The sequence below is a fragment of the Podarcis cretensis genome (genome assembly GCF_951804945.1).
Source record: "Podarcis cretensis genome assembly, chromosome: 4".
Lineage (NCBI taxonomy): Eukaryota > Metazoa > Chordata > Lepidosauria > Squamata > Lacertidae > Podarcis > Podarcis cretensis.
In genome coordinates, this window is record NC_137173.1 from 51,456,434 (window position 1) to 51,473,140 (window position 16,707).

Below are 16,707 nucleotides of genomic sequence, written 5' to 3' on the forward strand. Positions count from 1 at the left end.
AAATAAGCTTTTAATTTTGCAATTCTTATCTATTTAAGATGCTTCCTAGAATGTCAGAGACCAAAGTAGCTTCCCAATTTCAAGACAAAAGATGTTTCTATACGAACAGTGCAATCCTATCCTGGTCTGTTCAGAAACTAATGCTCCTGGAGTTCAAATCAAGGTCATTCCCAGGTGCGCAGGGTGTAAGATTGCAACCTCTCTTACATTCTCGAATCTTGTACTTACCACATTTCCACATTTCTTAATTGTTTTTAAAAGGCACTGGTAATGATCCAGAGCTTTTCTGTGCATTCATCACTGCGTTTTAATTAGCACTTTTCACCCCTGCATTTGCCTACCCAGTTTACCAAACAGGCAATGCCTTTTTAAACCAGGAGAAAGTGGCATTTCAGGAACCAATATGTAAATAAGGTGGTACATGGAGCTTGCGTTTGCAGGGATCTCCAAATTGAGACAGATACCTTTTCACCAGCTCCACTTCAAAGCTTGCTACACAATGATCCACTAACTTATTCCTCATTCCATTACAAATCCATCCGACACGGTCTGCACTCTTCAAGATTGTTTAGAATTTTCACCTGATGGTCTTATTTAGACACACCAATTTCCCCTTCTAGGCACCCTTATCATCTCATAACCAGTTCACGTTATTAAAATCCTGAGACATGCTGAGCTAAAGAAAAGACTTGCTACTGACCAAATTCACAGAGAAAACTGGTTTACTACCTCAGACTGCAGCCTTTCCACTAGATTATTTTGATGAAACTTCCACTGGCTACAAAGGCTACCATTTCCATGTCTTTCTTTATTCCTTTTAAAGAAGTCTGGCTCCAGTTTTCTAGGAAGCAGTCTCCCTCTTGGTCAAGGTGGTCCACGAGAACCTAGAGTCTCTTGAAAGTAGCTATGCAGGGGTGCCTGCAAATCCTGTGTGCTGACAGACTGTCAGTCCAAGAAAACAGGATTTAGGAGAGGGAGGAAAGCGTGAGTATTTTCGTGTGCATATCTGTTTATCTGGGTCAATGCAGATAAACTATTTATTTTACCTGTACTTTTACTGCCAGGGAGTTGAGCAAGACAAAAGGGAGGTTTAGAAATGGCTAAAACAGCTGGTAGGCCTGCTCTGCCCTGCCCTGCCTAGAAGGTACAATACTAGGATGTTCATTTCAGAAATGGTTCCAGGTTCTCCAAAATCCCACAACCAGGCTTGAATAAGCCCCTTATAAGAAGTATAGCCTGGCACGCTATTATGCATTTCCCTGAACATTTGGTTGAGCCTTTCTCATATCTTGAGCCTCTCATCACTCATGCAAAGTAGCCCAACTCCAGAGAAAATTGGAAAGTCAGATCAGGGTGCCTAACTTGCACTGTTAGGGAAGTTTTTAATGTCTGGTGATTTATTGTATTTTTTATATTTTGTTGCAAGCCACCCAGAGTGGCTGGGGAAACCCAGCCAGATGGGTGGGGTAATAATAACAATAATAATGATTGCACGCCCTCCAGATTGCAATTCCCATCAGCTGCAGTCAGAACAGTCAGGATGATGGTAACAGCTGTCAAGCCATATATGGGGGTTAGAGGTTAGCCACTCCTGCTTAAAATGAACAGGTTCATGTCAACATTATTCCTCTGCTCTTGCTCTTATGTAACATAAACTTCCCAAAGCACTTTTAAAGAAAGATACAATCCGTGGGCTGAACACACATTTTGGTTTGTTTGCTGTGTTTTTACTCCTTCACAGATATGGCATCTGCAGCGGAAATCTTTTCTGAATATGTTCAGGCAATTTCCAAAGGGCAGAGTCATTCATCATCTCACACAGTAGAATTTGTAAGTATACCAACACTTCAGTCTTCTATAATGTCAGAATAGATTTAATAAAATAAAATCATCCTATGTAGGTAATGTGTGATATAAAAACGTCACCAAGAAAAATCAATTGCTTGGATCCTAAAATAAATTCACCTGAGAAAGTTCAGGAAAGAAAAGAACAGAAAAAGTTCACCTGTACCCCTGAGAAGCTTCTCCAGAGCATCAGCAGGTCTTCTTGAGCAACGTGGAAATGGAATGTGGGGAGGAAAAGATGAAATGCTTTCCTTCCATGAACTTCCTTAAGTTAACTTTAGATCCATGCCTGATTTAGAGAGATTGTCTTATGGCATAACCTCCCCCATGACCATCCAACACTGATCAGGAGGGCTTCCTGATCCTCAGAATAAGTTTGAGGGCATGAGTGGGAATGCAGGGAGTAGGAAAACTTCCTTCTGTGAATGTTTTTAAGTCAATGGATTCAAACCAGTCTAAATATTTTTAAATGTTTGCATTTTCTAGCCTCTTTTCTGAGGTGAACATCCCTCAAAGTGCACATCTCCCATTGCTTGCCCCAGTTCTGCCAACATGCCCTCCTTTTGTCCTGATTTGAACACACTGTCTCTTCCTGCACTTTTTACCAACCTGAAAAAAAATTGACTCTGCAGCAGTCAGAGACAACCACCCCTAAATTTCAGATCAGTTGAGTTTATTCGAGAAAAATTAACTCTTGACTATTTATTAGCATGAGTAGTATGCAATAATTCTGATAACTTTCTCTTGTCTGTGACCACACTGCTCTCAAGCATTTGGGGATAATTCTGATTCTTGAATAGCAGATCATTCTCCCAGCTCAAATTAAGTATGATAGCTGGGACAACATAAATCAGCCTTCCCCAACCCGGCATCCTTCAGATGTTTGGGGGGGACTGCAGTTCCCATCATCCCTGACTACTGGGCATAGCTAGCTGGCATCAATGGGATTGGCAGCCCAAGACATCTGAAAGACCCCAGGTTGAGGGATGTTACTGAAACTGTTTCTGTTAATATATATTAATGCACTGCTCACATTGTACTTTTGCTACCAACTCTCCCCTAATTTTATACGAACATAATTTTAAACTTTGCTTGTGGTGACTTCAACTTTAACTAGATGATATTTCAAATACTTTAAAAAGGGGGGACCCCAACGTTTAGCAGGATCACCAAAGAAACAACCACCACTGAAGTGTTTAAGCTGCAGTAACAAACATACAGTTTGGATAGCAATTGTATGAAGAGCTGAGTAATGGAGCGAAACCCAGCATCTGTTGAGACAAATATACTCAGCAACCAGATGCAAGACAGATGTTCATAGTAGTTCCAACCATCACTGAAGTACAGAAATCACATATCCCAGTCATTCATTAATAACATAGTATTGCTTATTGCCAAAAATGAGCTGCCCTAAAGTATGGAAATGCCTTTGGAAATCCATTTGCATATTTTGAAATGAAAGCCTAATTCATACAACATTTGCTAAGAACTGTCTAACATTTGACTATAAGGGATTAGGTCCTGTTGAAGGGTAGCTTATTACCATCACTTATTTAATGTATTTTATCCCACTCTCTGAGCGGCTTACAAATGATCAACAATAAGGTTTGCAATCTAAAAGGCAAGTTACACAAAAAAAGAAAGTAGACTGGGATGAAGGAGGGAAATAAGTCATTTCAAGCACCAGCTCTTTGTTAATATAGTTTTATATTTAAAAAAACCCCTTTCATCTGCTGTAATTCTTTTAAGCTACAAATAGTTTTTTATGGTTGTTTTAAATAATTTTAATGTTGCACTTTACTGAGGTGTTGTAACTCAACTCAAGAGGGCAGATACCCTGAATGGTGGTCTAGAAATCCATTAAATAATTAAAAATGTTACCACTTTTCTGTCCACAGCAGAACCCAGTTCACTTTAAGAGTTTTGCATACTTAGAGAAGAAATATAGCAAACCATTCAGGGTGGTTACACAGATAGCAGTTATTTCTCTTTCCACATAGATTCCCTCCCAGCAAACCCGGCATAGAATGTGTTGCATTAATTTTTCCCCACTCACAGACTTTTATCACCATTTTAATGTGAAAGCTACCATCCACTCTTAATACTAAAGGACCAAGTAGTTTTTAACTCATCCTCCTCTCCCCGCCACCCACCTGCTACAAATGAAAATTAACAGCCAAACTATTTTCAGGACAACAGATCACTGAGCAAAAAGTAAAGCAACTTACCGACTTCATCCTGAATCTCCTCAGCAACCGCTGGCACATTGTAAAGCAAGGAAAGAGACTGGTTCATGCGTTCATATGTCACACGTAGGTGTGTCATAACCTAAAGAATTTTTGAAAAAACCCCCCACAAAAAACAAAATCAGTTTGCAGTCATGTGTCAAGGCCAATGAATCACCATGCAGTCCCCAGGGCAAGTTACATATTTTTCAATGTGATTAAACTATGTAGCATCTTCTACTCCTAAAGGTCTGTGCAATAAAGGTGTGCCTTGATCAGACATCAAAATGTATACAAGTGACAAACCAGATGAAACTCACGAGGTTGGCCATTCTACCACTTACCACCACCCCATGAACTCCACATGGCATTGCAACTACCAACAGCGCCTCCCTTGCTCAACAGCTGACAGGTCCATATGGGAGATGCTCCTTCAGATATTTAGGGATCAAATAGTTCTTCAGGTCAGCATAAGCACCTTGAATATGCAGGTCTTTAAAAACTGGTGTAATATGTACCTGGCTAGGAGTGCTAACCAGCACCCTGGTGGCTGCATTCTGCACAAGTTGCATCTTCCAAACTGTCTTCAAGCCCAGCCCCCACATAGAGTGTGTTATGATAGCCCAGTCTTCAGGTTATTAGAGCAAGGATCACTGCAGCCAAGCACTCTCTATCCAGGAAGCGCCATCGATGAACCAGCCTGAGCTGGAAATAAGCCAGCGGAGCCACCTGGATCTCAAGGGTCAATAGCAGGCCAAAGAGCATCTGCAAACTACTAACCCAGTCTCTCATTGGGAGTGCCACATCATCCAGAACAGGTTGTCTCCTCACTTCCCAGACCCGAGAACCCACAACACATATAGAAACTCCATCAAAATGCAGGCATCACCACTGCAACTCTATATTTTCAGAGAACAAGACAATTTGCGGTCCTGTCAACCTTATTGATTTTGTAGTTGAAAATCCATTAGGAAGTCACTAAGTAATTCACTCCTGTCATCCATGTCATAAAGAGGTACGGTTCTGAGGCAGATGTCTTCAGTGGTATGCTTTGTAGCTGTTCCCACCCATGTCAATGAGGATTAACTCTCATTAAAATTGCCTACAAAAACCAACGTCAGCATGGCACACAAGGTTGGGAACAGGTAAGTGAAGGAATTCCTAATCCATGTTCAAAAGGAACAATCACTTGCATGGGCTGGATCTGCCTGCCTTCCTCTGGGGACTGAAGGGAAGGTGAAAAGGATAAAGGGAATGTTCCCAGATAAACAGGAAGCAGCAAGACAATTTTAACCAAGAAAAGACAGTCACCACCAGTGCTTTCCTTGCAAGAGCAGAATGAACTTCTGCTTGTACGGCGGGACTTTATCCCTCTCCTCCTCCCCACACACCATCAAAATCTGCTCCAGAGGATTAGGAGAGCTTCCAGAGCAGATTTTGGGGGGTGGTGGCTGCAGTGGGTGCAAAGAGGGATGTAAAGTCCCACTGCACTAGTGGAAGTCAACTCACACATTACTGGATCCAACCCAGAGTTTTATCTTCCCTACCAGTGACTGACAAGTTTGCCGAGACTGAAATTTCAGGTGATTCCAGGTCGGCAGAATCCTATGCTCCCATGGTTATTTTTCTTAAACTTTAAAATGTTTTTCAGTTTCACGGATTCTAGGGATTGAAGCAGAAGTTCTTAAGAATTTTCAGACGCTGTCTGCTATTTTAATTCTTCTATATTTCCTTTGCCAGTTTTTACTCCTGCATAAATGTGTGAGGGTATTATTAAATCTTTGGCACACAGTCTAGAAAACTCCCTGTTAGGAAGCATCTAATAAGAAATTACAAATGGAAAGAAAAGAATTTTCTCAGCAGTATAGAGGTGTCCTTGGCTGCAGAGATAACTGAATGGTAAGCCTCATTGTTCTACACAGTATGCCACCAGGCCATCAGAAAGCCCTTATTCACAGCACTACCACATACTCACAGAGATGGGAATATTTAAATAGTCCCTACTGCACAAGTTGCTCAATTGCATGTGAAACAGATAGGCTAGTGGCAACACACTTTTGCATCCGACCAGTTCACCGATGGGGCAACATGCATCAAACGATTATTGCTTTAATATGCATAGCCTGGGATTTTTGGCAGCCTGCCAGAAATGTCTAAATCGACCCAGAGGGGATCAGAATGCTGAACTGCTCCTAGTTTTCCCCATGGAAATGCCTCTACAATGGGGTGTCCTGTAAAATGGTATGCCTCATGAGAATACCATTACAATGCAATAATTACTGGGATGGGCCACATATATTCATAAGCGGTGCCGAGAGGTCACAATAATGAATTAAGGAAAACTGTTGCACAATATAGGGACATATACAAATATATATATAGTCAGAGAAATTGAATGCAGAGCAGCGTGCAGGTAACTCGCAACTTACACTTATTTTACCTATGCAATAGCAGCTATGCATGGGTGGGAACAAGCAAACCCGCTCTCCATCTATTTATCCCACCACCACCAACACCAGTGCAAAGCTGTGGCTGTGGGCATACCTGGCTTTGAGAAGGTGGTGCCTAGTAAGGAGGTGCCAGGCTTTTGGGAAGGAGGCAGGGACTCTTAAGATCCTGCCAGAGCCCTCGTACCTCCTTCGCAAAGCTGGGTAACCAGCCCTCCATCTTGAGGACCTGGTTCCTGGCTTTACACAATTTTGCTTACACACACAATGGCCAGGAAGGTCACCCCCGTGTAAGTTGCGAGTTACCTGTACTACAAAATCTATGTACAAAGCTTGACCTCTTAAAAATTGTTATAAAAACCCCAGGTATCATCATGCAAAGAGGGTTACTAGTTGACATTAATCGACTGCAAGCTTTGCAAACTTTTTTTTTTTTTAAATGCCCTGCTTTTTAATTTATCAGTCTTAAGAAATCAGCATGAGCAACTAATAAAAGTTGGGGGTCTCTGATGGACATGTTACCTGAGATCTGATCTGGGCGGCTTTTTTGGGATCCACCATACGGACATGCTCAAAGTGCTTGAGGGTGTGCTGCCTATCTTTCTGCTCAGCACGCACGTACTTCTTCAGCATGTTAAACACGTGTCGAGGCTGTGGAAACAAAAATCAAACAAACCCACATACATAATTCACAGACCTCAGAGCAGAGTGTGATTCAAAGTCATCTCTAAGGAACATGTAAAGCCTAAATTCTAAGCGCTAAGGACACTCAGCCTGCTGAATTAGACCAATGGTCCACCTAGTCCTGCACTGTCTTCTCGCAGTGGCCAAACAGATCCCTGTGGGAAACAGGCAAGCAGGACTTGAGCACAACAGCACTCTTCTCGCGTATTTTTATATATATATATATATATATATATATATATATATATATATTGGTAACTTTGCGTTAATGTAACATTTTTATATGTAACGGTTTTTTATAATGTTTTGTTTAAGCTGTCTTTGTTGCTTCTTTTTTGTATACTGCTTAGAGAGGGCAAAAATTATTTACCGGAATAGTTGTGATTGAGGTGACCAAGTAGGGAAGCTTTTGTGAACTGGGAAATATATACCGTATATATTTAGGTCATCTGCAGTGTTAGAAATTCGCTAGGCGTCAGGCGCGTTTTGCAACTGGCGTGGGTCCACTTGCAAAATGTCAAGAGAAGGGATCTGAAATATTTTCCTTGGAGCTTGAATTTGTTGTATTCTGGGTTGTTTCCTCTGATGTTTTAATATGTTGTAAACTGCTTTGAGATTTGTTCTTTAAAATATAAAGTGGTATAGAAATAATAATAATAATAATAATAATAATAATAATAATTCCCAGCAACTGGCATTCAGAGGCATACTACCTCTGAAGAGTGGAAGCAGAGCACAGCCATAATAGCTAGTAGCCACTGATAGCCTTTATCCTCCATGAATTCGTCCAATCCTCTTTTAAAGCCATCCAGGTTTGTGGCCTTTGTAGCCTCCTATGTAAGTGAGTTCGATAGCTTAACTATACACTGCATGCAGCAGTAATTTCCTGAATCTTCTAACATATTTCAGCTTCACAGGATGACCAAGAGCTCTAGTCTTATGAGACAGGGAGAAAAACTTTTCTCTCTCACTTGCTCTATGCCATGCATAATTTTATTTAATGGTTCCAAAACTACAAGAAAAAAGATTCCACCTAAACATTAGGAAGAACTTCCTGACAGTAAGAGCTGTTCGACAGTGGAATTTGCTGCCAAGGAGTGTGGTGGAGTCTCCTTCTTTGGTGGTCTTTAAGCAGAGGCTTGACAACCATATGTCAGGAGTGCTCTGATGGTGTTTCCTGCTTGGCAGGGGGTTGGACTCGATGGCCCTTGTGGTCTCTTCCAACTCTATGATTCTATGATTCTATGATTCTACGCCTTTATCATGCCACCTCTTACCTGCCTTTTCTCTAAAATAAAAAAGTCCCCAAAAGTCACACCACTGATTTGTTAAACAGGATTATGATATCAGCAGTTTATTTTCAGTTCCTTTGACTTTTTCACAGCTGCCCCATACTGGGTTGACATCTTCACTGAGCTTTCTATTTTGACCCAAATGTCTCACTCCTGGTCACTGACCACTAATGCAGACTCCATGAATGTTTATGTTTAAAATTAAGATCCCCGCTCGCCGCAACATGCATAACTTTATACTTGTTTACACTGAATTGCATTTGCCATTTTACTGCCCATTCATTCAGCTGAGCGAGGTCCTTTGGGAGCTCTTCATAATCTCTTTTTGTTTTAATGATCCTGAACAATTTATAAATTCTTTTTTTAAAAAAACTGGTTTTACATTGTCCACTTTCCAGTCTTCAGGTATGGAAGTTGATCTTAGCGACAAGTTGCATATTTCAGTTAGAAAATAAGCAATTTCACATTTGAGTTATTTGAGTAATGCTGAATTCCACCCAATACATATAAAATATTAATAATCCAAATCTTGCAGCTGGATACAACAGCTGGAATGTATTTGACAGAATTATTTTGTAAATTAAAATAAAATGTCTGTTCCATGTTGATATCTAAAAAGCCTTTAGGATAGCATCTAGTCAAGTATTCTCAGCTCTGTCCTGTCATATCCTCCAGCACATTCAGTTTCCACTGCTTTCTGTGCTGCATAACTGCATTAAGTAATACAATTACTCCTTTTTTTGAATAAGCACCAGTCATTTACATGTGCAATGTTAGATGTGCTACTGTTTGATCTACAATGCTTTGCTCTAAACAGCTCTGAGAGCTTTGTTACAGACAAATAAAGGCATTTAATAGACAGAATTACATGGTAAAAGTCATTGCTTTGGGCACAGCAAATAACTCACACCATCCAGATTGATTTTCTAGGTTAGTTCACAGCAGCAGCACAATGCCACAAGCTGCAATACCATGCATTTTCCTTGGAATGAAGGACAACAACTGTAGTTTTGTCAAAACAAAAACTGTTCAGTACATTTTTAAAAGAAGTTTAATTTGGGCAATAGCATGGAATTTTAAGCTGTACTGATGTCTCTCATGGGCAGATAAGATTCTTGAAAACAGAACTGACTGCGCTTACATATAACCAGATTGGGTGGGCAATTAGCAATTCAAAGTTCCAAGAAAGCAGAGGAACTTCTGTGTGTAAAAGCAACCCAAATTCAGTTTCTCAAGGTTTATTTATGAATGAGATCACTCAAATTCAACATTTTTCAAGAGTCATCTTCTGCCGCTTTCATTACTAAGGAATGTATTTCACATATGTTTCTAGTTCTACAGAATATTACTTCCCACAAAGAGGAAATAATACTAATCTAAACAAATCTGTAATTTACAAGATAGGTAATTAATTGTCAGTTTTCCTAGTTATTCTCAGTGAATACTAGGATTTGGATTGTGTGCAATGTAAACATTTGATTTTAACTTGCAGCTATGGAATTTAGAATGCCAAGGAGGAAGCTCACATCATACAGGAATATATATAGAGATGTGTTGGATTCATACAGAGCTGCACCTATAATCTAAAATCATGATTCTAGGATCACTTTTGAGATTTACCTTGCAAAGTAACAAATGCTTAGTCCTCTTTGATCTTTGCAAATTGCATTGGTGGTATTAAGGTTAAAGTAAGGATTCGGAAGATAAGACGGCAACCTCTCCAAAACCTGATATCCATTTGTAGTATAGAAGATTAAGTTGGTTCTTTTCTCAGGATAACTTGTGGATACAATGGAACCTTGGTTTTTCTTGGAAGCCGAACGATTCAGAACCCGAACGCCAAAAACCCGGAAGTAAATGCTTCCGTTTTTGAATGCACTTCAGAAGTCAAATGGCTTCCGAGGCGTGTTTCTCCATTTGCTCCAGTGAAACTGCCGACCGCCCATTGCACCTCGGTTGGCGAACGGTCTTCCAGAACGGATTACATTCGACAACTGAGGTTCCACTGTAATATATTTTCTGTACAGTGGTACCTCGGGTTAAGTACTTAATTCGTTGCGGAGGTCCGTTCTTAACCTGAAACTGTTCTTAACCTGAAACACCACTTTAGCTAATGGGGCCTCCTGCTGCTGCTGCTCTGCCAGAGCCAAATTTCTGTTCTTATCCTGAAGCAAAGTTCTTAACCTGAAGAACTATTTCAGGCTTAGCGGAGTGTGTAACCTGAAGCGTATGTAACCTGAAGTGTATGTAACCCGAGGTACCACTGTACAGTGGTACCTCGGTTTACAAACTTAATCTGTTCCGGAAGTCCATTCTTAAACCGAAACCGTTCTTAAACCGAGGTGCACTTTCCCTAGTGGGGCCTCCCACCGCCAGTGCCCTTCCACTGATCGGATTCCGTTCCTAGACTGAGGTAAAGTTTGCAAACCGGGACCAGTTTTGCAGAGTTCATAAACCAAATTGTTCGTAAACAGGACTGTTCTTAAAACGAGGTACCACTGTAAACTCATTCTGTTCTTTTCCCAACCTGCTGCCCTCCAAATGTTTTGGACTCCCACTGCTATCAGCCACAGCCCACCTGTCCAATGGCCATGGATAATGGGAACTGTAGTTCAACATTCCTGGAAGGCACTAGACTTGGGAAAACTGAATTAGAGTACAGTTTCTCAAGTACAAAGATAAGGTTAACTACTGATGCTAGCACTTGTACTCATTGCAAGAATTACACAACATCAATACCTTTGTTCGAGTCATTGACCTTTGTGGTTAACAGTCTTTGCTGCCTGGTGAAATAAAATGCATTTAATAGCAACCCCACCAGCTGCCTTTCCATTTGGCTGCAGAAGAGTTCTGTGTTAATTTTTAAAGGCTGGAAAGAACACACTAATAGCAGGATCCAGCTCTCCACAATGTAGCTGAAAGTGCATAGCGCAACAACCTTGCTGAAAATAAGCAAGTCTTGATCTATTCAGAGCTGGGATGGGAAAGAAGGTTGGATGGCTGCCTGCCATGGATGCATTGCAGGGGCTTGGAATAGATGACCCTTGTGCTCATTTCCAATTCTACAATTCTATGAAACTGGTTGGGAACCCTATTTATCCCACCTTGGGTCCACTGATGGAAGGCAGGTAGGATGCAACCACTTGGGTGACCATGACTGCTGAAAGAGAAGTATTTGAAATATACTAAGCTATTTTGGATCTCTTATTCTCCGAAATGGATAACTGCATCAGCCTCTATCGAAGATTAAGTATGCAACAACTATAATTATTGGATCAATATTGTGTTTTAAATATTTATAAGCTCATGCAAAAATCCATATTCCAGATATGGTTTGTCGCAATACCTCCTGTGTGTTGTGTGTCTGTGTGAACTAAACAACTGGGGGAAAACATTATTCATAGAAACCAGCAGGGGCTGTCTGAGCTCTATAAAATAACTTCCCATCTATACAGAAATTATTTTCACTCATCTTATTAATCTTTGTCAGAAGACATATTCATTTTTACAATTCTGATTTTCCTTGTTTACACACATTATACAGTATGCTCATCAATTGTGATGGGTATCCTAAATTATTGATTACCGAGACTGACAAATTTATTGCCAGTCTCACATCAGACAGAATTGTAATTCTCACCTAAATACACTATAAATAGCAATAATACCCCCCTCAAAAAAAACACCCCACATCTTTGTGGGCCTATAACTTCTACCTACATATTTCTTCCTCTCCTTCTATAGCCTAATGTATCTTCAGAAAATGCAGAATAATTTTGAAAATATATTTAAGTTCTTGCCTCTCTACATTAAACTGTTTGGTTCTGACAGTGCACAAGTATTCCACTCTGCAACTCTTTTATTTTTATCCTAAATATCTGTGCTTGTGCTATGTACCCACAAAACTAGCATGTCCGGATTTGTAACACCATGGGTGCTAAATGTACAACGCCAGGTTGTTGCATTATTATTTTAATCTGGAAATAGCAACTTGGGGGTGGTGGTGACAAGTCATGACCTTTTTCTTATCTCACCATGGTCCTGAGGGCAGCCCTCCCAATTAACACCAAAGGGTGCAAATTTCCAGGTGTAACAGTATCTTTGGAAGGTGATTCCATCAGCACTACGGACGGGAGGAATGGAGCATAAGAATGCAACATCAAGTCACATGTAGTTTGGGTACAGCAGTTGGTATGCTCCATCCTAAAACAGTTCTATACTGGTTCATCAAGTCGCTGGGTAAGATCAGCTTTTCTCAGAATTTTTCATTTGCAAACCACTTGAAAAATCCTGGGGGTCTCAGTGGACTATTAACAAAACTTTCAAACCAAATAAGAAAGCTCAGTTGGTATCAAGATTGTCCTCACAGGTATGACGAGAGCACACACTGGCAGAATAGTCAAAAGTTGCGCCACTTGTCACAAACACTGGTTAAGATTGATTTAACCCTCAGGTTCAACCCCCGTAACACTTTTACAAAACTGTGTGAAACAAGTAGTGAGCTGGCACAGGAAATGATTGCAGTCACATTCATACCATGTCATATGAGGGAAAAGAAAACAAGGTTGATTTGTAGCACATATTGTATCTTGGTCAATATATTCTAGTGATTTCCCAACAGCAATAGCATTGAACTTTTAAATCCATGCCGTATGTTTAAAGGAATGGTACCATTATGTGATCTCTGGTGACTTTTAAGAGATCTTTAAGAGAACTTAAGAGAAGGCTCTCAACTCCACACAAAAGTATCAGATGTACTTATAATCCCAAGCATGTTTACTCAAACGTAAGTCTCAGTGGGTTCAATGGGGCTTTTCTCACACAAGTGTGCATGGATTCGCTTAGGTGGAGACTAAGCCCCACTTGGACTCCGTGGAACTTACTTCCAAAGAAACATGCATAGGACTGGGCTGCTGACCTATGTTTATGCCAATCTTTATTTTGCTTACTTTGGGAGGGACAGCCTGCAGAGCAGTGATGTAGTTCTCCAGAGCAACACGGCGACGGTCATTGAGCATGGCTTCAACTCGTGCCATGTGAGTCTCCACTAGCTGCTGTCTCTCATTTGCAGCTTCTTGTTCCAACGATTCCACCTTCTCTTGGAAGTGCTGTTGAAGAAGCAACACAAGTTGTCACAAGACAGCAACAGGAAACTTGAAACCAGCAGATGCCACCCAACTGATTCTAAAACATCCCATTTTTTAAACTGACTCGGAATTGCACTGAATAAACTGGGAGCTTCTGGCATTTAGCGTTTCCTGCATTTCTTATTATCGGGTGCTGCCAATCTTTCCCACTCTCTAAGAATCATGGAAATGACATTTCCATATGATCCAGTGATGTGGCTTAGTTTCCACTTGGAGAGCCAACAACATAAAAATTGCTTGAGTGTGCATAATCAAGGAAAGAAAACCCATTCTTCACCAAGCTAATGATCAAAAAGCACAGATCTCTTTTTTTCCTTTCCTTTCAAAAAAAAGCCAGTAATTCTAAACTGAAGGGTTTTTAAAGCAAGGGAGGAAGCAAAAAACGAAGAGGTCCCAATGAACACTCAGTTACGTCTTAAGCATGCTTGGCACCAGTAGCTGGACATGTCAGGCACTGACAAGGGCCCCAGGGGTTCACAGCTCAACCCCTCACAGGCCTGACCTGCCTGTGTTGCCACTCACTGCCACCCCATTGGGCAGCTGTTTTAGCAGTGGATGAGTGATGGTACTCCTTCTGGATGGGAACTGAGGTGTGTTGCTGTGTTGTGGCAGCAATATCTAAAAATAAAACCATGCAGCTGTGTGTGTGTGTGTGTGTGTGTGTGACAGAGAGAGAGAGAGAGAGAGAGAGAGAGAGAGAAAGAATATGAGTTAGTTCAGTGTTAAGGCCCCATCGGTGTCACTGTACAGATGTTCGCCCTGATATTAAGTTTGGAACCCAAATACCCAACAGGCACACAGAGTTTTGTGTGCACAGTGGTTAAGCTCAGACTTCTTCACAGCTACACCTCACAGGTGATGGGTCCCATATCATCTTCATCACAGAATTCAAAGAATATGTAGCGCATCCATGTTAAGATCACAAGGAGCCTCCACCCATGCTTCCTTCAAACCATAAAGATGTGGCAAATTGCACTGACAGGGCTGCAGCATGACTGAACATGGAAGTCCTGACTCACACGTTTTTCAAATTACATGGAGAAGATGTAGCAGCATCCATCTCTTTTTCTCAAAAGGACTATCAGCTGTATTGGTATCGTATGACCAGGATTTAAGCCACCTAGACTTGTGAAGGCAGATTCCACATTGTGTTGAGGGAGTGATCTCCAAATTCACAGGACAGAACAAGTAACCCTACATTTTCAAACCTCAAGGTACACACTGGAATTCAGTTTGGCTACACATTTATTTTTATTTTGCAATCCTAATTGGTATGGAACATTCCTTTTTCTCCTTACCTGGATGACTGCCTTTTTATCAGCCTTTGGCAAATTCTTTGCTTGGTGTTCTGCCTCCTCCCATTCCCTCATGACCTGCCCAGACATAAAATACAAAACGAGCAAACTGTATTAGGTTCATACTCAGAAGGTGATTTGAGATACTTGGATGGTAGAAAAAATAAAATTAATCCAACAAAGCTATTTCGTGCTGGCACCCGCAACACTTTTATCAATTTATGATTACAGGCACCTGATTTTTATTTTTACCCCCCCAAAAAGCAGCAATGTTTTAGGGTATAAATTTTTAATTATTAGCTCATGTATCCTCCCAATAATGAGCACAGAGCAACAAAACTAAATGTAATGTATACACTGCCTCTCAAGGACAGGTTTCAACCCTGCTACTCTGTCCACCCCACCAAGCTAACTATGACCAATATGAAAATAAGTCAGGTTTTAAATGGAAAGCTGGAAAACAAATGGGCAAAAATTGAGTTTCCCTTCAATATACCACTTACTGTGAAGTGTTTTAGTTTTTCTGCAACAATAGCATATGGCTAAGATCAAACTGACAAGCAAAATAACACACTTCTGAATTTTAAGGTCCTTCACAACAGGCCTTTTCTTTTTTGAGGGGGCAGAAACTGAACAGTTATATGAATTAGTGAGCAGATTCTATTACATATTATGCTCAGGGATTATGAAACACAGAAGGCAGATGATTTGTGAAACCATATAATAAGAGATCAGGTTCTTCATTCCCTAAGTATGTCTCCCCCCCCCCCCCAGCTTAAAGACCAAAGTACGGTACCTTGAACATTATTGAATCTATAGCATTAATTTAAATATCTGTGTGATCTGTTATTTCATCTAACACACTTTTTAAATATAAAAAAGAAAGCTTAAAAGCAGCCAAGGCATAGGGGAAAGAAGACTGAGACTGTGGGTCTGCTGTAGCTTTATTTTTTGTGTATGTGTGTGTGTGTGTGTGTGTGTGTGGATAAGTACATAGATGGTAGAGATAGATAGATGATAGATAGATAGATAGATAGATAGATAGATAGATAGACAGACAGACGATAGATGATAGATAGGTAGATATAGATAGATGATAGTGTGTGTGTGTGTGTGTGTGTGTGTGTGTGTGTGTGTAGAGTTTTGGAGGGGAATGGGGAGGCTGCGTGCTTTTTTGCAGGGATTTTTTTTTTAAAAGGGCACAAATATTTTGCCTGTTCTTCTGGAACGGAGGCTGTAAGTGCTGGAATTTTTTTTCTTCAGTGAACCTGCTATTTTGCAGTAGCTTTGTTAGTTTATTAGCTGTGCCTCCAAAATGGGGGAGTCCTGAACTAAGAATCCATGCAGCTACATCTTTTGTTTTTGTTATATTAATTACAGACACTGCGGGTGGGGGTGGATAACTGGGCTCGCAGTGTGTGGTGTTTGCCACAACCAGCCCAGGCACAGCACACACAGCTAAATGTCACTGGTGCCAATGGGTACTTTTTAAACTAAGCCTCATAGCTGTGTGTCCCCCCCCCCCCGAATTTTTGTGGTGTGTGTCTGGGCAAGGAAGGGACAAATCTCCCTTCCCTTCCTTGCTGTGAATCTAATAAGAATCATTCCCTTGTGGCTATAATTTTTAAAAAACAAAATCAAAAGATGAGCTGAATGCTATGAAATTAAGCTTAACATATAGTTCAACCTTAATTTTTTTCCTTTACCAGGAATTATGATATTTGCATTCATACCCACCAGTCTTGCTTGCAAATGGTTTATGTACTGTTGCT

At 40.6% G+C, this 16,707-nt stretch overlaps 1 protein-coding gene across 4 annotated transcripts in view; it reads right to left on the minus strand.

Moving 5' to 3' along the window:
- Positions 1-16,707, minus strand: part of APP (amyloid beta precursor protein) — a 142,260-nt gene that overhangs the window by 21,077 nt on the left and 104,476 nt on the right. For all 4 annotated transcript variants that reach the window (XM_079972045.1, XM_079972044.1, XM_079972043.1 and 1 more), the window contains 4 exons: positions 14,939-15,013; positions 13,443-13,601; positions 7,040-7,168; positions 4,074-4,173 (listed from right to left, as the gene is read on the minus strand). In XM_079972045.1, the coding sequence (XP_079828171.1) occupies positions 4,074-4,173; positions 7,040-7,168; positions 13,443-13,601; positions 14,939-15,013 (463 nt within the window). The remainder of the gene's footprint in view (positions 1-4,073; positions 4,174-7,039; positions 7,169-13,442; positions 13,602-14,938; positions 15,014-16,707) is intronic.